The sequence below is a fragment of the Manacus candei genome, unplaced genomic scaffold (assembly GCF_025592945.1).
Source record: "Manacus candei isolate 608988 ecotype Guabito, Panama unplaced genomic scaffold, ASM2559294v1 h1tg000007l, whole genome shotgun sequence".
NCBI lineage: Eukaryota > Metazoa > Chordata > Aves > Passeriformes > Pipridae > Manacus > Manacus candei.
In genome coordinates this window covers 7870461-7892393 of record NW_026138055.1, presented here as the reverse complement: position 1 = coordinate 7892393, position 21933 = coordinate 7870461, and the positions used below count along the sequence as shown (strand labels likewise).

Sequence of the window (21933 nt, the reverse complement as noted above, 5' to 3'; positions counted from 1 at the left end):
TGGGTCAGGCAGAGAATTAGTGGCTGAACCCAGTATGGAACGAGCATCCTCACCCTTTAAAAATATCCCCCTTTTTTTTGGGTGGATCCCACATCTGGCTTTTTACTTGGCTTGCAAAGTGCAGGTTTATTTTCACCACTTCCCCTCCCACCCCCCCCAAAATTCAGGGACATTAAAATGTGTGAGAAAGTGCAAATCCTAAATTAGCTCAATATTCACATGTTCCTTAATTATTGATGAAACTCTCAGGCTCCCAAGGGGAGTTTTTGCACAGACAGCTGGGGGTTCCCAGCAGAAGAGCTGCAGTTCCCAACCCTGCCCACTGCCCATCCTCCCTGATTCCACCAGGTTTTCCCCAGGGATCGCTACCTGCACCATTTATTTTCTAGGAAAAAGAACCAGAGCTTTCCCATTATACAAAAAAATGCAGACAAAAACCTCAAAGATGCTAAAATTTTCAGGAAGCACACATGGTGCTGAATATTTCTATTTTTAAAATGCAGCTTTAAGTTTAAAAAATATGTTAGTGCCTTTAGGTCAAAAGGAACCGTCAGGAGTTTCCCTCTTACAGTTTAAAATTTATAAAAATGGATTAAGATATGAATAAAAAAAACCAAACTCTGAGTGACTCAGAAGCGAATTTTAAGTTCTGACTTGCTGAGAAATGGAGCTTCAATTTGTTTTTGTAACAATATTCCCGCTTCTGCCACCACAAAAATGTATATTTTTCCTCTATTTCCCAGTCTCACATCACTAAAAATTTGCTGATCCAAGAAAAAGTTGGTTTATCCCTGGATGGGACAGGTACAGAGACAAAAGCCTTGGTTGCTGTCCCAAGTTCTCTGAGCTCTGATCCTTCCTGGAGGTTCCTGCCCAGGAATGAGGAATTAAGCAAAGGATGGCTTTGGATGTCCACCTTATGCTGCTCGAGGATACACAATTCCAAGATCTTTTTTTCCAGCTAGGCGTGATGCTGGGCAGTGCTTCCAAGAGACTTTGTGTGGTTTTCCTCTCTTCTTGGAGCTTCCTTCCTCCTCTTAGTGTTGGCAGGTTTGGAGGTTTCGTGACGTAAATGGTGCCTTTTGAAGGTGGATCCTGCAAGAACTCCAGTCCCGTGTGTTTAAACAGGACAAACTCGGTTCATTCCATCGGAGCAAGAGGCTCATTTTTGTTGCTGAGCTGATGATGCGAAGGCAGTGAGAACCAGGGCTGCTTAAAGGGGAATTGCACCAAGGAACGTGATGCTGAGCTGTTCCCAAATGCATTTCAGTCACAGAATCATTTAAGTCGGAAAAGCCCTCAAAGATCACCGAGTACAACCATTCCCCAGCACTGCCAAGGCCACCACTGACTCATGTCCCCAAGTGCCACATCCACACGGCTTTCAAATCCCTCCAGGGATGGGGACTCCACCCCTGCCCTGGGCAGCTGTGCCAGGGCTGGAAAACCCTTTTGGTGAAGAAACTGTTCCCAATATCCAACCTGACCCTCCCCTGGCACAGCTTGATGCCATTTCCTCTCGTCCTGTCCCTTGTTCCCTGGGAGCAGAGCATGACATTCCCCCGACTCTCCTCTCCTGTCAGGGAGTTGCAGAGAGTGAGAAGGTCCCCCCTGAGCCTCCTTTTCTCCAGGTTGAGCCTCCCAGCTGCTCCTGGTGCCCCATCCCCAGCTCCATGCCCTTCCCTGGACACGCTCCAGCCCCTTCAATTCACAACTTCCAGCAGCATCTTGAATACCATCAAATGGACTCAAATTCACTTAAACTCAAGGGTAAGTGGCTCTGAAATATTTAAAAGTGTCTTGCTTTTATGTTTTAAACTCACCCTGGTTGCTACTACAGGGCACCTGGGGACATGGCCCAGTGGTGGCCTTGGCAGTGCTGGGGGAACAGTTGGACTCGATGATCTCAGAGGGCTTTTCCAACCTTAAGGATTCCATGATTCTGATTTACACTGGCTGTGTGTAAAGCACTGGAGCTAGAATATCTTGGAAGGAAATTCCAGGAGTGGTGCCTGTTCCACAGATGGGGGTTGTCACAAGAGTGCACCAGTGTGGAATCCCATCCTTGGCTCCAAGGGAAGCTCCACACTCAGACACACCAAGATCAAAACTCCTAAAGCCCATAAAATTCACGCAGACTTTGGTCTAATGCAGGTACCAGGACTACTTTTCCATGGCCTCTGCTTCCCAGGATAGTTCACTGCTTGCAGGATTTCCAAGCACCTTTGCTACTGCTGCTCTAACATTTCACTTGCAAACCACGTCAGCGGCCGGGGAGCCCACAAGGAATTCCGAGGATCAAAGCAAAGAACAACCCCTAAACCTGCAAAGAATGGAATAACTCACGAGAATCCATCATGTTGGAATGTTGCCAGTGCAAAAAGGAAAATCTTCTTCTCTGTCACTGGTGGCCTGGGGTTACCAAAACTGAACACGTTTCAATATCTGTGCTGCGTGTGCGTCGTCCTCCGCTTGGGCGTGAAAGCAGAGCCCCATTTTGCTCAGTTTCTAGGTAATTCCACTTGGAGGAACATCATTTTGTGCTGCAATGTGGGAGTACAACGGATAAATTAGGGACAATGGAGAAATGTGCAACAAAAGACCCTGTAGTTTAAAAGTACGATTTTCGCGGAAATGAAACCAAGTCGTTCCTTTTGTGCTCACATTCTGCTAATTCCACCACTTGGGCAGTGATGTCATTCTTTTTCTTATGCTTTCTAAAAAAGACCTTCTTGCCAAAACCAGGGTTTGGTTAAAACTGAACTCACAACCCACTACAGACAAAAAAATTAAATATAATTTATTACTTTGAAAAGTGTTCCTGTTGTTCCAATTTCACTGGGCAGTATCTTGTAAGAAGAGCCTTTCATTTGAATAACACAGTGAGGGCTGACCACTAACACAGAGCAGGGCACTTAAACGAATTGCTTGTGTCAAATACAAGCAATTTATGATTTACGATTATTTATTTATTTATTAGGATATTTCCCCCCTACAACCACACGCAGAGCTTGAGGCACATTACAATCCCACATTTCCTGGGATAAAGTGCCATGTATTTCTTGTAGAAAGAGAGAATCTTCCATTTGTAGCTGATACTTCCATCTGAGCCAGATTTAAATTCCTGGGTATACTGCACTTAACTGCAGTGACACCATAAATTTAAAGATTTATTCCTGGTTTTACTCTTTCTGTAACTGGTACTGGAATGTGGCCAAACACCCATAAGAATTAGCACACAGAAACTGGAAGATTAATAGAGGGAACAAACAAACAAGCCCAGCAGGATTTGGAGAAGGAAACCTTATTCCTTGACTAGCACCTTTTGCAATTGAAATCCCAGAGAGGATGTGAAGTTCAGCTGCATAAGAGTTAAAAAAAAAAAAAATTAATTAGACTTTTGGATTCTAATAAACAAAAATTCAAACTGTGAAGTTCAGCTGCTTAAGAGTTAAAAAAAATTGAAAACACTCAGACTTTTGCATTCTACTAATAAATAAAAATTCAAAGAGGTAACATAAAGATTATTTTTTCACCTCAATCATGGAGTTTACTCCCAACTTCAATGCAACCTGATGGCATTAAGTGGTAGTTCATTTAAGGAAGCCAGGAACAAGCAGGATTATATTGGATATTAATTGTATTTCTCCTGAAAAGGAGATGCTTTAAGGGTTAAAAACCACTGGCATGTGACATGAAACACAAAGAAAGGCATCTTGTTCTCCCATACAATAAGTAAAACTACAGTAATTTTGCAGCAGTGAATGAGCATGTCCTGAGGGTAAAAAAAAAAAAGGTGCACTGGAAACCAAGAGATCTTAAAAAAAGGAAGAGTTCAGCTGCAACTCAAACACCCAAAGCCATGTGGTCTGTGCTGCAGATGAAGTTCCTTCCACTGGACAATAAAGGCAGCTGAAGGAAATTTTTTTCATATTAACATCTGCATCTTGACAATGTTTCTCAAACCCTGTTAAGCAACTCCACTGAGCTAAGACAATATAAAAATGTACCCATTTTATTCAGCAGAGCAGCCAATGGGGTGTTTTAGATTTACACTGATGAGACACTGCCAGGCCTTAATGAAACGAGCAGCTAATGGATTTGAATTCTGGATTAGGCCAGGACAACTGGCTGGTTTTCAGGGATGTGCTGTCCATTTGCTGTGGCTGAAGGAATATCAGAGCAGGACACCAGGATGGTGAATCCTTCTTCCCATTCCACCTCTTCCAAGCTCACCCATCTCTCCTGACAGCTCTTAACTAAGAGATATTAACACATCAAAATTCATGCTGACCGTTCAAGATCTCACACAAAACTTCTCCTGGCAGTGCTAAGTTCCAGCATTACTTATTTCCAGGCTCACAATTAGGAACAAGCTCTAATTTGGTTATAAATCTAAACTGCAAGTTTTCAACGTGGAAGTGGCAATACTAATGCATCTGACTGCTTTGAAAATCTACTGGTCTCCTAATTTCAGAAAAAAACCTTGCTCTATCCAACTTTCTGAATGCCAGATGCATCACTGAAGAGACCATGAATATTGCCTGAGAATGACAGATTTAGATATGGTTAATAAATGATATGGTTAATGCACATCTAAATAAGAATATATGGTTAATACACAGTTCCTTTAGCTTTGGTGCAAAGTTACAGCTGTTTCACAACAGTAAAACAACTGGTCTGAAAACACAGGGAGGCATTTTTATTTCATCCTCTAGTACTGAAACTCAGCTGTATACCTTTAATCAGGGTAAATATTTTGTGAAGAAACAACATTCATTTTAGTTGTAAAAGGAGATCAATGAAAAAATTAGACACCACTTTGCAAAAATCAGTGAAAAAACACAAACAGCTTTGCAAACCCCCTCCTGTTTCCAGAAGCAGAGCTGGGCTCTCACAAGTGAAAACAACTTTAATAAAAAAGGCAGTAGTTTGGTGACTTTTTTTTGTTATTTTTTCCTAGATTGGGAAAAACACAGTCAGTGTGAAGCAGCAGAAAGTAGTTCCCTGCCTTTCACAGTCTGAACCATGTGCTGGATCCCTTCTTAATGTGGTACTGAAGCTCATGTTGGCCCATCACCATGTTCTCCTTTGGAAGAGACACTTGAACCCAGGCCGTGGTCCCAGCTGGAGGTGGAGCACCGTGTTCTATCCTGGGACACGACGTGTTTGCTGCTGAGCTTACACAGAGTCCTCCTCTAATTCACCTCAGAGCCCCAGCATGACTCTGAAATGGTCAAATGTGCTTGCAGTGCTTCTTTTTCTTCCTGGGGGCTCCTTCCACACACTCCTCCACCTCCTCCTTTTGCCTTTTGTGTTTCTTCTTATGGCGTTTCTTCTGCTTTTCCTCCTGGTCCCTTACACCGAGATCCTCCTCATCAGCTATTCCCACATAAATTTCTCCACAGCCCATATTTTCATCACAACTGGTGTTTTCTCCTTCACGCTGCTCTTTATGTTTCCTCTTCTTTTTCCCTCTGTGACATTCATTTAATGGAGTATCCAGTTCCTCTCCATCCAAACCACCAGTTTCAGGCTGTTTCTCGCAATGCTCTGTCCTTTCTGCCTCCTCATCTCTCTTCTGCTTCTTCTTTTTCTTCTTCACTTTGGTTTCCAGCTCTTCCACAAAATCCAAAGCTTCATCAGCCGTTCGGCTGGAATTATCCACCTTTGTTTCTGGTTCCTTCTGAGATCCCTTCAGCTTTGCCATGCGCTTGGCAAAATATTCCTGCACAGTGAGAACGCTCTTCACTGTATTGGAACCATCTGCAGGGTCAGAGAGCCAGTCCTTCTCCCTGTCTTCCTGAGACTCAGGATCAGTAATATCCTCCTGCAAATGAACAAAGAGAAGCAGGAGTGAGAGTCAGGAATAATGGCTTTAAATATAAAGCTGATTTTTGCACACTAAGAAGAAAAATACTGAAATGTGGTGCTTTGAAAATTAACTGTAAAAGTTTAGACTTGGGTGGAAGTTAAGCAGCCCTTATGTAAAAGATGCTGTAGGTTTAGAGGTGGAAGGATGAAAGGCAGCAAGAGAATACAAAACAAGACAATTTTCAGTTGACTTGAATTCCTTATTTAACCTACTCCTGTGCAACTCACTGCAGATTGAGTTTACTACCTCCATACTCAGTGCATTACAAAAGCACGTCTCTACAAGACATAAACCAACATAAAAAATAATCCAGCACAATCCCTTGGCCCGTGGCACAAAGGAAATCCCATGCCTGGAATCCCTCTCCAGCATAGGGTTCATGATCCAGGGAGCAATCCAGCACTGAGGCATCTCTTCCATCTTATCTGATCTTCAGAAGTGTTTGTTTCGTAGCTGCTTCACTGTCATTGTGTCCCAGATGTTGTTATTTAAACAGGCTCCATTTGATCACAAGTTATCAGATGGCAAAAACAACATCACAGGTTACATCTTACAAGGCTTCTGCAGACATGAAATGAAGAGCTGCTCAGCGCTGGTTGCAGGTGAGGAGTTATTAAGAGTCTTGTATCTAGAAAGTAAATATACAACGAAAAGCAAAGTATAGCTATGGAGTGGATGTTTTGTATGGCACAAAGAGAAGTGACTCTGAAAAAGCAACAAATGCAACAAGTTGAAAATATATAATTTGCTAAATTGTCTGTGATTTGCAAAATAAACAAGCCAAACAGGCAGCTGAAATTAAGGCATGTTCACATACATAGCAAGGCACCCAAAAAAAAGCCTGTGTGGCTTTTGCTTGGCAAAAGTAATAAATGACTCTTGGAAATGTCCCAGATTTTCAAAGAATCACAGGATCATTAAGGTTGGAAATGACCTCCAAGATCACCAGGTTCAACCTGTGACTGATCCCCACCTTGTCCCCCAGCCCAGAGCACTGAGTGCCACATCCAGTCATTCCTTGGACACCTCCAGGGATGGGGACTCCACCACCTCCCTGGGCAGCCCCTTCCAATGCCTGACAACCCTTTCCACGAAGAAATTCTTCCTGATGTCCAACCTGAACCTCTCCTGGCACAGCTTGAGGCTGTTTGCTCTTGTCCTGTCCCTTGTTCTCTGGGAGCAGAGCCTGACCCCCTCTGGCTCCCCCCTCCTGTCAGGGAGTTGTGGAGAGCAAAAAGCTCCCTCCTGAGCCTCCTTTTCTCAAGGCTGAACCCCCCCAGCTCCCTCAGGTCATTAATTTATTTTAAAACCTTGTTCACACCGCAGGTAACCAAACACCCCCCTCTGGATGGGAAAAGCTGAGCCGGTCAGGATGGAGTACAATCCTCACCAACATCTGGCCTACAACCTGTTCTTGAAAGAGAGCTAAACCACAGCTATTGCAGCCAAATATGGTGAGTATGACTGAGATAATTCCCTGTTTTTCCATTCATAAATGCACTGAGAGATAAGAGCATCCACTCTGTCCATGCAGCCTGAATGTGAACTGAAGGGACTATAAAACACCACCAAATCAGGGCAGTAATATTTCACAGCCACTTTTACTGCCATAAACTGATACCCAGGGAAGGCCAGCAGAGAACTGGGAGATATAAACCCACTTATCTCCACACTTTACAGTTATTGCACGATGGTGGAGATAAGTGATCTGGTTCTCTTCCGAGCATCATTAAACTTGCTGCCTGAAGTTTATCAGGGGTTTATCAGGGTTTGTGAGAAAGGTTTTCCAGGTCTGACTCCTTCTGCATCCATAACCTTTGCTCACATGAGCAGGAATGCAAAAATTGGTGTCATTAGTGATGCATTACGAGTGGATTTCCTCATATATCTGCTTTCAGGAGAGCTGTTCCAGTGGAACGAAAGTAAGGCTGCACTTGAGATTCCAGGAATGTTTGTGTGGGCACTTACCAAAATCAGGTACTTTTCTTGTAGGAATATGTTGTAGTGTTCCTGCAGGTATATGGAGTAACTGAAACTATTTGACTTCTGGCAGAGAAGCCTGCAAAAAGGTTGTTGAACATGGGGAAAAACAGGATGTGTCCACACACATCCACATACAGGTGACATTTGAAAGGGGAGTTGCAGCAGAAGTTTGACAAGGCAAAATTTCCAGGATAAATGGATTGAGCTATGTTTACAGTAACACTGTTTTTAATAAGACCTACCTCCTAAGCCAGCAAGCACAGAATCCCAGTGCATAACTGAATCACTTAGGATGGAAAAGACCTCCAAGATCCTCTAGTCCAACCTGTGATTGATCCCCACCTTGTCCCCCAGCCCAGAGCACTGAGTGCCAAGTCCAGTTATTCCTTGGACACCTCCAGGGGTGGGGACTCCACCACCTCCCTGGGCAGCCCTTTCCAAAGCCTGACAACCCTTTACACGAAGAAATTCTTCCTGATGTCCAACCTGAACCTCCCCTGGCACAGCTTGAGGCTGTTTGCTCTTGTCCTGTCCCTTGTTCTCTTGGAGCAGAGCCTGACCCCCCCCCAACTCCCCCCTCTTGTCAGGGGGTTGCAGAGCCAGAAGGTCCCCCCTGAGCCTCCTTTTCTCCAGGTTGAGCCCCCCCCAGCTCCCTCAGCCTCTCCTGCTGCTCCAGCCTCTTCCCCAGCTCCATTCCCTTCCCTGGACATGCCCCAGCCCCTCAATGTCTCTCTTGTCTGAGGGGCCCAGAGCTGCCCCCAGCACTGGAGGTGCCCCAGCAGTGCCAACAGAGGGACAGGCACTGCCCTGATCCTGTGGCCACACCAGGGCTGCTCCAAGCCAGGTGCCATTGGCCTCCTTGGCCAGCTGGGCACACCCTGTCTTGTGTTCAGCTGCTGTCAACCAGGACCCCAAGGTCCTTTTCCAGCTTTCCATCCACTCTGCCCCAACCTGGAGCTGCAGGGGGTTGTTGTGACCAAGTGCAGGACCTGGCACTTGGCCCTGTTGACCCTCCCACCGTTGGCCTCAGCCCATGGATCCAGCAGATCCAAACCTGCTGCCCTGCAGCAGCACAGTGAAACAGGGCATTTTCCCTCTACCCACAGCAGGATTTTGACACCCTGGATTGCAAAAGGACAAACAGTCTCCCAGGTTTTCAGCCAGAACAGTTTCCCTCCCCACCCCAAGATGTAAAATGCACTTGGGACCAGAACACCAGTTACCCCCTGGCCAACCAGGAAAGGATTTTCTTATTCCCTTGGTGACTTCAAGTCCTGACAACTTAATTACTGTAATTGAAGGCAAATATTACTTGAACTCTACATGTTTCTTTTTATAAAATACATTAGGCATAAAAACAAATGTTCCTTTGGTTAAGCAGAGGAGTTCAGAAGGTTTGCACGAGCCCAGAAAATAAGAACCTTGCTCAGAAACTCCTTTATTGATAAGAATTTTAATAACCACGGGCCACTGAGCACAGAACTAACAGGGCATGGAGACAAGCAAAAAGGTGCCAACCCTAGAAAACCTCTGGGTTTAGGAAAAGCTTATGTAAAACCATAAATCACCTGGAAGGGCTGTTAAATGCCAAAGTGTTCCCGCTTCCGTGATGTACCTGTCCTAGTAGCCATGGGAACACTGTTGAACTCCAAACTCTCTCAGTTTATTCAATTCCTCCCCTCCTTGACCCAACAAACACATAGAAAAAATTCAAATAAAAATAAGAAATGCATCCTTAAATGTGTATTGTGTTGCTGCAACTTCTGAAAAGCAATTTTTCACCAGATTAAAGACACTCCTACTCCTAAAAAATGATGATCATGTAAAAGGGAAAGAGCAATTGTGCTGTAAGTGGTGGAAAACCTGAATATTGGGCTTTGGAGTTCCATGAGTTCCAAAATTGCCAATGAAATCATTCTGGGAAGATGAATTAAAAGGAACTGGGAATCCTGGTCTCCGGGGAATTGGTAGGATGGTCCCGAGCAAGAGAAAACAACTGCTTGAAACACAGTGTTAAATGTGGAATGATTAAGAGGAAACAATAGGAAAATTCAAGGAGAGGTTGGGAAGGGCACAGGAAAAGATGAAGGTCAATCACAGTCAGAAGTCCCCTGTAAATATCATCTGTTTATGCAATTAAATGTATGGAAAATAATCTGAAGGACATAAAGCACTTTATGTACTGCCGTGTTTTCTTCACTTGCTGATTAAATCATCACTAAACTTATAGAGGGAAATCCTGGTTGCCTTGAATCCTGCAGGATCAGGATTGCATCTCTAAGGCATCACACTCTGAAACTACCTTCCAGCCACAGTTACTTAGTGAAAGAAAAAACAGAGGCTTATGGCTAATTATCAAAGCAATTCACATCACATCATGAAAACAGTCTGGCAAGAGCAGAAGCCTGAAGTGGAAAGGATTTACACATCCATGAAACCCAAACTGGTCTAGTGGAAGGTTCCCTGCTCATGGCAGTGGGTTGAAATTAGATGATCTTTAAGGTCCCTTCCAACCCAAAGCATTCTGTGATTCAACGATAATTAATATTCAAAAAGTAAAACTGCACCTGCACGTTACTCTGTGAGGAAAAGTGAGATATAACCAACCAGCAAAGCAAAGGGTGTCGGTACATGAGCAACAGAAGCAGCTTGGATTAATTCAGAGGCTCTTCAGAATGCAAGTATGTCTTCTTTAGCACTTAAAAGCTTAGAATAGGGGAATAAAAAATCTCCTATACAGTCTCAGATCTGCCACATATGAACTACTGTTATTTAAGCTTTTGCTTCCTCATTTGGAAAGGAGGGGGTACTAATTCACACCAGTTTTGTGAGCTCCAATTCACAAAAACGACACGAAAGGCAAAGGCAGAATAAATCTAAACTCTAATTTCAGTAGATTCTCACTTAAGTGGTTTGGATGAAGAACATGGAGCCTGAGTTACATGGAAAACACATCATCATTCACAGCTTTAAAATGCAACCACCCCTTCCTGGCTGAACCACGGCCATCACCTACTTTCTGGTTGAGAAACTGTAACAATAAGATTAAGATAATCCAGTTCTGTTCCTGCTGCTTCAGATCCTCACCCAGAGGTGCTTTGGGATGACCCCCATGCAGTGCAAAAGACCAAACAGAACTGAGGGCATCCCTATATCCTTCTAACCCAGAATGGCTGCAGATTATTCCTGGAGAGCCACTCTGGAGCTTTGCAGACATCAGCGAGGACAGAGCCTTGCTTGAAGGAGCTGACAACTTCAAGTTAAGTATGAGCATAAACATTTGGATTGGGATCAAACAGGCAAGAGAGTGAACAAAGACTTGTAGCACGATGAATTTAAGCAGGATTAAAATAAATACATGCATAAATAAGGCCACATACCATCAGTTCTGAACTCAATGCTGGCTCCAGAGCAGGTACTCAGGAGGCTCTGATGTTTTTCACTTAGCTGCAGACAGCATTTTATGAAGAACTAATGATAACAGGCTTCCAGTATAGGAAGAGCTGATGCAAAGGGAAAATGGGACAATCTTCCTGGTGCTCATGAGGAAAAGGACAAACAGCAGCAGGTGTAAATCACCCACATGGAACTTCAGTAGGAGAGATCAGCACATATGTGAAGCCTCAACAACCACTGGGAGTCTCAACCTTTGAAAACAACTAGAAACAACTCTCAGGAAAGCTTTAGGTGGAGTTAATCCTTGCTTGGAATGGAAAATGGAGGATCCCCAGAAGCATCTCCCAGCCCTGTAATGCTTTAAAAACTTAAACAGGGATCCAATTTGACCTCCAGCTAATCACAGAATTGTTGAGGTTGGAAAAGTCCTCTAGCTGAAACATTCCCCTGAACTGCCAAGGCCACCACTAACCCATGTCCTCAAGTGCCACACCTTTTAAACCCCTCTTAGATGGGGACTCGACCACTTCCATGGGCAGCCTGTTATAATAAATGAGGGTTTAATGAAAGAGATGAGAAGCAGGAATACTCAACCTGGGGAAAAAAAAAAAAGGTAAAAATTCAGTCCACTTGCAATTTCTGCTTTTTGTTGACTGGTATTTTAACCACCAGGGCACCTCACAGAGCCATAGCAAGGTGTCCTTTCACTGCTATTTATCCTGAGTGCCAATAAAGCAATGAATCCACGCAGGGGAAATGGAATGAAAATCCTGAGTGTCTAATGCCTGTATGACATGAGACACTTTTAAAAAGGACAAGTTCCAATTACTACAGAGATGCACTTTCCTGACTCCATTACAGTAAGATCTGTGTGAGAATACACTGAAAAATCAGCTGCTGTCTTGCAGTTGATAGCAACTGCTACACTCCACAGGAACTATCAGCTCTGTCTCCAACCCAGCAAGGACAAGGAGAGAGGTTAGGAAGTAATTAATGGAAAAGGGACAAGGAAAAACTTCTTTAAAAAATCCAACTGTTCTTCAATGGAATTAAGAAGATCCATTTTTGCTACACCTGCAGCTCCAAAAGATAGAAAAATTAGGTTTTTCCTCTTGCAATTAAAAAGCAAAGGAATTTTATTATAGCACATCTTTGCATAGAATAATTTTGGGGTTATTAATAGAATCCTTGACCTCTGGAGGTCTCCAGGCTGGAGCAGGACTATTGTCAGCACTAGACCAGGTCAGGTTTTGTAGTGGAATCATGGAAATCTCCAAAGACAGAGGTCCCACCATCCTTCAGGACACCCAAATTCTGATCATGGAACTGCAGAATGGTTTGGATTGGAAGGGACCCTAAAGTTTATCTCATTCCAACCCCCTGCCATGGGCAGGGACACCTTCCACTATCCCAGGTTGTTCCAACCTGGCCTTGGATGTGGCACTATATCCTAGTGAGGAGGTTTTATTTCCACATAACAGCACCCATTTCATTCCACTGTATAAATCTATAGGTGCTTGGTTTCTAAGTACATTTACATTGTACTTGCTGATTCCATTTTTAATTTCAGTTTTAAATTCTGTGGTGAGGAGTTTCTTTTACAACTACATTCAAATTCTCCCCAGGTTGTCTTGTAATTCTATTTCACATTTTTGCCAAAAGCTCATCCTGTACCTCAGAAAGTGGCCAATTTTAGCATTTTCCTTCATTCTTATAATTCACCCAATAGAAAGCCAGCATCTTTCTTGCTGAATGCAATCTCTTGATATCCAAAATGCCATTTGTTTGTCATCTAAACAACACATTTTTAGTGTTTTAGGATGTGTTGGATCCCAGCCTGTTCCCATCAATGAAACAGGAGCTGTAACACTCAGCCAGGTTTTGCCTTCAGCCTGCAAACAACAGGGGAACAGGAAACAACAGGGTTGCAAAAGTGCAAGGGATTAAATTTTGGCCAGAGCCTTGATTACAACGACAGCCATGGGGATTCATTCCAGCTGTCATTAGCAGATCCTGGGCAGTCCACAGCACCTGTACTTCCAGTGGCAGCTTGGGAACCCTGTGTTGCACAGACTTCCTTCTACTGTTCTTCCACTTTTCAGGAAAAAAAAAAAGCATTTATTGAAGTTTTAGCACAACAAAGTGCAGGAGCTGAGGAGAAGGGGGAACACACACCGTGAGGCACCAAGAGGTGCAGAAGGCTGAAGGAACGTGGGGAGAGAGTCAAAAGCTCAGCACAGGGCAGAGAAAACCCTTTTCATATCTTGAGAGCCCCTTAAATATCCTTGTGTGCCATCTCATGTCCCTGCACCACACTGCTGAGCCCAGCAAAACCTCCGTTCCTCCGCATTTCCTCGCAAATTGCATCTGTGCCTTCCACTGAGCATAAACAAACCTAAAGGAAGAGATTTCCCCAAGGATCTCTCTATTGGCACAGCACAGAGATCCAAACACAGTGACTTCATCTTCCCAGAAGCACCTAAATCAGTTCTAACCGTCCTGTTCTCACCTTGAATAACAGAGGAAGTAAGTCCAGCAAAGCGAGCACGGGACTGGGAAGGTCACGTTTCCCAAGTTCTCTTCCCGGCTGGTGGGAAAGCCTGGAGAAGTTATTCCCTCCAGCTCTGGCACAGGTTATCAAAGCACAGAACATGCCTGATCAACTGGATGAAACTTGCAGCAGAGCTCAAGAGTTTCATTAAGTGTTTGGGAAGTGCTTTGAGATCCTTCAGAGAGGGATCCCAGATGGATTCCAAAGGCACCGGGCAAGGATGGAATAACCCTGTTGTTCCTCTCATATGGCCCTGCCACGGGGCTGGGACACCCAACAGAGAACACACACAGCACCACTCTTCTGTTCTGTGATCTACCTGTATGGTATCAAATCATCAAGAGACTCTCAAATATAGTATTTCAAAGGGTTGGGCAGGAGTCTAATCATGGAATCAAAGAATGGTTTGGGTTGGAAGGGATCTTCAGGATCGTCTTGTTCCAACCTCCTGCCATGGATAGGGACACCTTCCACTAGCCCAGGTTGATCCAAGCCCCATCCAACCTGGCCTTGGACACTTCCAGGGATCCAGGGGCAGCCACAGCTTTTCTGGGCAACCTGTGCCAGGGCCTCCCCACCCTCACAGCCAACAATTCCTTCCCAATCTCCCATCTAACCCTGCCCTCTGGCAGTGGGAAGCCATTCCCCCTTGTGCTGTCCCTCCATCCCTTGTCCAAAGTCCTTCTTAAGCTCTCCTGGAGCTCCTTTATCACTAGAAGGGGCTTTAAGGTCTCCCCGAATCCTTCTCTTCTCCAGGTGAACCCCCCCAGCTCTCCCAGCCTGGCTCCAGAGCAGAGGGGCTCCAGCCCTGGGAGCATCTCCGTGGCCTCCTCTGGACTCTCTCCAGCAGCTCCACGTCCTTGTGCTGTTGTTCCCCAGTGCTGGAGGCAGCTCTGCAGGTGGGGTCTCACCTGAGGGGGCAGAGGGGCAGAATGCCCCCCTCCCCTGCTGCCCACGCTGTGGGATGAGCCCACAGCTGTGGGATGAATCCAGGATGTAAATCAGTGCAGAGGGGTCTTTTTATTCGGTAGGCAGCTGCTAATCAGGATTTGGAAGACAAAACCCTCCTTGATTCTTGAGTTCAGGATTTTTAACTGCTCCACAGATACAGATAAACTGAATGAACCACAAGAGAACTTGGGCAGCCAAACTGTGAATACAAGCAAAGGGCTCTGAAGATTTCAGATGCCAAGATAAGCCAAGAGAAAGGATGCAATAAAAACCACTGGAAGTAACCAGAGGAGAGAAAGGAGTTCTGGTATCAATTCCAAGAGCAAGCACAGGAGAATCCCAGCCTGGCTTCTGGCAGAGGAAACCACAAGTGATTTGAAATCTGAAAATAACACCTGCCCATGCAAAACTCCTCTTCCAGCTCTTTTCTAATAATAAATGTAGAAAAGCAGATTTGTGTATAAATAAAGTACTTCTAGGAGCATTCAAGCAGATAATTTAAACCAAACCTTCCCCTTCCCCTTAGAAAATGCTTCTCAAAAGGAAAATACACACTTGAAACTCTTTTGTTTCTCTGCTCTGAGAGGGTGAAATGCTGCAGAGCTGATCCAAGTATCAAAACCAACTCAGAGCTCTGGGCAAGGGGACAGACATTTCCTGTTTTTCAGCCCCAGCAGTGGCTGAGGAGCTGCTGAGAAACACCTTGTGTCACTTTTTATCCCTTTTTAGTGTGCCTTGGTTCCTTTTCTCTGAGCAGGTGTGAAGGGGCATTCACAGCACAGGAAAATGAATCAGAACATCACAATTTGGAGCAGCACAGACCACAAATACCAGCAGGCCCCTCCTGTGCAGACTAAAGGACAGATGCAGAAACACAAGACAAACAGCAAGAGGGAGAATTAGATTTGAAATACAACAGCATGGATGTGTATACACATTTTTTTACTTCTCTCCCATCTATAAGGGTATGAAAATAGCAGTTTGTGTGAGGAAAGGGTTTTATTTTTCAAGGAATATCGCTCCTGCAGTGCACCTGCAGTTCATATGGATCTCATCCTTGTTTTCAAGGATTCACACAGTACAGCCCCTATGTGACTATAACCCAGCCAAGTACAATCTCCCTGCAGCCTTTTTTTCATAAATTCTTGCATTTCTTCTTCATTTCTGCCTTTAGTTTTGGTGCTTCCTTAAACAACTACTCTGACAGGTCAGATCCTCAGATCAACTCCAATCAGGACTCATCCTCTCCCCCAAAACCAGCCCAGCTCTTCTCCTCCAAGCTTCCTAATGCTGCTCCTGTGTTTCACTAACCACGTTCCCCGTGTCCTACCTTACCCTCTTCCCATCTGAGATGTGTAACATCCTGCCCTTGTTCTGTCCATCATTCCATTGGAAGCTCTCTGGGGAAGCAATTAGCCCACTTGTGAGCACTCTATAACATAATTAACAAATAATAACCACTGAGAAATGTAGGCCAAAAAAGCAAAGCTATCACAGCACCATTTCTGCAGAGACTTGTATTGTTCTGTGCTCACTTGCAGCTTCCAAGTTCCTGGAGGCAAATTTTAAACTCCCAAGCAGCACAAAAGCAAAAGGTGAACACTGTGCTTTAAAGAAGACATAAAATGTTCTGACTTTATTTGGATTTACAGGCTTTGCTGCTTTTCCACACTCATTAACACCACCAGCTCCAAGTATTTACACAGAACACTACAATAAATTTCAGAACTGGAGGTGAAAGGCTCATAATTTGGGTCTAAATTAACTTTGGCAAGGAGAGTATCAAAGGAAGGAAAGACAGGATGACTGCAACCATGAGCAAGATGCAACACAAACGTTGTAATGACATCATTTAGAGTGAAAAAACTACTCAAGGAGGCATAGACAGAACCTCCCTGTTGGGTATTCATCCACACACTCCACAACAGCCAGTAAGGAATGGCAACAGTTGTCAGGGAAAGCCTAAAAACTCCCTCTTATTTCAGCAGGAAAAAAATATTTCCAATTCCTGATGTTTCCTACTGCAAAACAGCTCTTCCAGCCTTGCACACTTGCTAGAAAGAGTAACAAGTCCTGGGTATCCCTTTACTGCTGCCTCTGTCCCCTTGATACTGAAAAACAAGTCTGGTTGTTAAGGTGCCAAAGCAATTAGATAAAGGTTTCTAATACAGCTGAAGTAGAATTCTCACTTCATGGGGAGCTGGGGAGCTAAGGAAGAATAAAGGAGGATGAAAAAAGAGGAGAAAAGGATAGACTGGCGTGGTTACTGGATGAAGAAAGGTGGCACTTGGAATGTACAGAGGAAGAATAATGTGATTACATCTCCACATTTCTCATCCTTGAGTATGTCAGCAACAGTGACCTTACTCTGAAACACTGATTTTAGATCCAGCCATCACTGATCCTCTCCTGAAACTCAACATTAAGGTGATCCCTGCTGAGAGCAGGATAATGAACAGAACATTTGGGCCACAGAGCAGGTGGAAAATCTGCCAGGGAGCAGTTGGCACTAATTTTTGGGCAATCCTTGGAGACTACAAGTGCCAGCACAACTCTGTAGCCTGAGCAAGATGGGGCACGTTTGCTGTGACTTGTGACAAGGACTTTTGATGGTCAGTTTGTGAAATCTGCAATTTCTGGCAGAACTTTGGCTCTGTCAACCTGTGGAACAACTCACCTGGTTTAACCCAAGCAAGCAGGTCATTTGAGGAGAGAACAGCTCAGATCAGCATGTGCAGTGCCTACATTTCCAAGCCTGTTTTGATTGCAAAGAATGTCTTAATTATCCAAGAGAAGACAGGTCTTGTCCTTCAAAACTGATGGCAGAGGGGTGGTAACTAGACAATCTTTAAGGTCCCTTCCAACCCAAACTATTCTGTGATTTGATGATCCATTAACACTGAGACAGTTTGTAGCCTCACAGTCCATTTCTTAGCTCAGCTTTTCTGCTCATGGGTAATCCAGCCTGATCTCCCAAGCACTAGAGGTGGAAACATTTGGTTTATTTGTCTTTCACATCCATATCTGTCCAGACTGCTCTGGAGTTTACATCAATTTCCTCTCCTGGGAGTAAAGAGCCTGATTTTCCACCTTCAAACCCATCCTTGGACTGTATTTCCTTTGGCTTTCTTTTCAAGCCCAACCTTTGTGTTTCTGCTCTGCTTTTAACAGAATCATGGAATGGTTTAGGTTAGAAGGGACCTTAAAGCTCAGCTCATTCTAACCCCCTGCCATGGGAAGGGACACCTCTCACTATCCCAGGTTGCTCCAAGCCCTGTCCAACCTGGCCTTGGACACTTCCAGGGATGGGGCAGGGATGCTTCCCTTCTTTCTTCCCTTCCTTTCCTTTTTTTTCTTTTTTAATTTTGGTGATGACTGCTTCTATAATTTTGACCTGGGTGAGTTTTAAAGACACACATCTTTCATTACACTAAGTATTATCTTTGTGCTACTGCATAAAGATTTAGCAGCAACTCAAAAAAAAATGGCAATGAGAAAATCCCCGTGCCTGTAATTCCAAATAGATTTCCTAGGATTTTATTATTAACACTTTCCTTAATGCCTTAAGGGGAGAGAAATGCTCTGTGGTTGCCCAGTGAACCACACAAAGCACACAACCTGTGCTCCAAGGGACTTACAGGTTAAAGCCCTGAGTGGGTACAAAACAACACAAATAACTGCCAGGAAGACAATCCCACAGGCAGCCTGGGTGTTCCAAGCTGGAACGTCTCCTGGCACAGGAGCTTTGAAAAAAGAGTGGGAATGGGATGCTTATCCCAGCTTAACAGCAAAGTGCTCCAGGAATAGGCAGGAAAATAAAGAGTCAAGAGGAAGTGTCAGATTAAAGGAAAGACCAATTTGTTCCCAATGTCTCGCTTGCTCCTGTTGCTCTGTGGTTTACAGGGAAGCAAAGGCAGAGAAACACAGATTGATTAAGGTTGGAAAAGCCCTCTAGGATCATCAAATCCAACCATTCCCCCAGCACTGCCAAGGCCACCACTAACTCATGTCCCCAAGTGCCACATCCACACGGCTTTCAAATCCCTCCAGGGATGGGGACTCCACCCCTGCCCTGGGCAGCTGTGCCAGGGCTGGACAACCCTTTTGGTGAAGAAATTGTTCCCAATATCCAACCTAAACCTTCTCTGCAACTTGAGGCCATTTCCTCTGGTCCTGTCACTTTTTAGATGGGAGAAGAGTCTGACCCCCACCTGACTCCAGTCTCCTGTCAGGGACTGTAACAGCCTCACACAGCTGCCATCTCCAGTCCTTCAGCCATGTCATGGGAAGCTGTTCTGTGGAGAGGGATGTGGTGTTGGCTGGGATCTCAAATCCTTAGTGGAAAGGCTTGGAGTAGTTCACTGAGATGTCCTAAGTCTACTGAAGCAGAGAGGAAACACAGCAAAGAAATTCTTGCTTAAAGCTGAACATTAAAAGGGTGTAGAGAAAAGAGGAGAAAAGAACCACAGAACGGTTAAAGGACCTTAAAAACCACCCAGTTCCAACCCTCTACCATGGGTGGAGACACCTTCCTCTAGACCAGGTTGCTCAGAGCCCCAGCCAAGCTGGTCTTGGACACCTCCAGGGATGGGGATTGTCTCCTCATTCAACAGGCCCAGCTTTTAGCAAGAGCACAGAAGCTTTAAGAGATGATGTTTAGCCCAAATTAGACTCCACAATCCACCTTAAAATCTGCTTTCCACCTTTGCTTCACCTCCTTTCAGTTAATCTTCCTCTACCCTGCTCTTTCATGAGGTGAGCCCTCTGCTAATCCCCCCTGCTGCCACCAGAGCTGGGTGGTCCCTCCACCTGGAGCTGAGCTCCACCACCAAGTCAAATCCCTGCAGTGACTCAGCAGTGCCAGCTCAGGTTTAGTTCTTCCCTTCATTACCCCACACTTAATGCCCTAAGAAAAGCAGGAGGGTGGAGCCAGGGAAGTTCTTAAAAGATGTCATTCCAAGGACACGTGAAGGTCGTGGATCTCCAAGGTGTGAGCTGTGATTTTCATTCAAAAAAGGACAGTTGTAGTAACTCCAAGCAAAGGAACTTCACTTCCTGTGGCTTTGCATCTCGTGGCTGGATGACCCCGTACCTGTTTGGTGCAAGTTCTGACAGAAGCTGTTCCTGTGGTCACAGGGTTTGTAACGACTTTGCTCTGTGTGGACTCTCTGATGTCTAATTATACAGTTGGGCCCAGCTGGGAAAACAATTTGTCTTTCCTTTTCATGACACCATTTATTTTCACAAAGAGTAGGAACTCCATATCTGTAAGGCTTCTGTCTGCCTGTGTAATGTGGTGGAAATCAGTGAGAGGGGATGGAATAGATAAAATGAAATAGTGGAATCGTTAAGGTTGGAAAAGACCTTTAAGATCATCAAGTCCAGCACCACCACGTTCACCACTAAACAACGTGCTCAAGTGCCACAACCACGTGTCTTCTGAACACCTTCAGGGATAGTGAGTGCTCAGAAATAAAAAATAATCATTAATGCTTTAATTGACCTGGAAACCAGGCTAAAAATGAAACAATCCTTTACGTAGTTGAAGTACTAACAAAATTAATTCAGTGTTGACAAATACAAAGAAATTCACTTGAAGAATAGAACCTAACATTAAATAGAATAAAAATTACGAAGTCAGGACATACTTCAGCAGTTCATCCTGTTACTGGATGCCAGTGATGGTTCTGCATGTCTAAAATATCAAATACATTAGTAGTTGGACAACTTACAAAGCAGCATAACACACAGATAGAGGTTAAGAAGAAATTCAGGTAATAATAATTACTCCAAAGTCAAGTGTGCCAGAACTAGTCACTGTTAATCCATATTGCCCTTAATGTGCTTTCTCAGATACATCTCATCCCCTCCATGAGAACATGATTTGTGCTAAAAGTAGGTGTTGATTTAAGGTGGAAATGAGGCTCAATGAGAAATAGGCAAACAATGACAGTAAAAATGACCACTAAAGACCACTTGGAGTAATATTTTGTGCTGAAGCAGAGGAGAAGCAGCCACAGAGCCCATTCCAGAGAGCAAATCACCTCTGGAAAAGCGGCAATAACATAAAAGTGGAAGCAGTGAGGGGAAGGTGCAGATGGCAACCATTAACACGACTATTTTTGCAGCAATCAACACCTCTTGAAGGAAGGAGAAAGAATCCATGCTAAGTCACAGGTGGGAAGAAGCCAACACATCAGTGAAGAGGAGGAATTCTCCAATTATTATTCTGCAAAAGGCACTGACATCCATGTTACAACCTGTTATCAACCGCAGCATGTCGAAGGGATTAAAAGCTAATGACAAACCACAATTCCTCCTGAAATCCTGCGCCAGGCCAGGGTCTCCCACTTTCTCAGCCTAAATACCCACAGTTGCAACATCAGAGCAATGTTGTTTTGTTCCCAAGGAAGGAGGTGATTCACGTTCTTCCACCTTAAAATGTTGATTAAAGCGTGAACCGCCCCCAAAATTTAAAGCAGAGGGAAAAAGAATACAAAGTGAGGCGTAAAAGGAGATGGGAGTCGAGGGGAAAATCAAAGCAGGGAATTCACCAGGAGGTAGAGATTTTATCAAAGTGATTGGTTCATTAGGCAGAAGATTTGACTGTGCATTAACACGGTACAATTGTGTTTTTTGTTAGCGAGCTCTTCAGGGCAGACACCTTTGTCTTTCTTCTAGTAAAACACCAATTAGTACCTTGGGCAGACTACAAACAAATCAACATTAAAACAAAGCAGAGAAATAGAACCATTTGTATCTCCTGTTCTGCCTGGAGTCACTAGGACAGACTCAACTCTCTGGAGAGAGACCACATTCTTTATTCTCTAATAGTCTGTAGGAGTTAAAAAGCACAAACTTGGATTTCTCTCTCTGCTTTGGTTCAGAGGGAATTCACCACAGGATGCTGCTCTGGGAATTCTTCTTACACATTCCATATATATGTACTGAAGGTGGTTTTAAATTAATAATGGTATAATTGTTGCAAAGCCCACCCAATGTTGCACAAGCCAGGTTTTCCCAGCATGGAAGTACCTGTTACACATCCTCTGAAGGGCCATTTTTGGGAATTAAAAGACTGCTGAAATGGTACTGGAAGACTACACAGGGTGGAAGGAGCCAGACTTGGTTCAGTCTTGTCCATGTGGCTGGACTGGGAAGGGTTCCTGGCACCATC

At 44.3% G+C, this 21933-nt stretch overlaps 1 protein-coding gene across 1 annotated transcript in view; it reads right to left on the bottom strand.

The window, feature by feature from the left end:
* Nucleotides 1–528: 528 nt before the first annotated feature.
* Nucleotides 529–21933, bottom strand: part of PINX1 (PIN2 (TERF1) interacting telomerase inhibitor 1) — a 66674-nt gene continuing 45269 nt past the window's right edge. Inside the window, exon 7 of the mRNA XM_051812287.1 lies at nt 529–5830. Within this exon, the coding sequence (XP_051668247.1) occupies nt 5237–5830 (594 nt within the window). The 3' untranslated portion in view covers nt 529–5236. The remainder of the gene's footprint in view (nt 5831–21933) is intronic.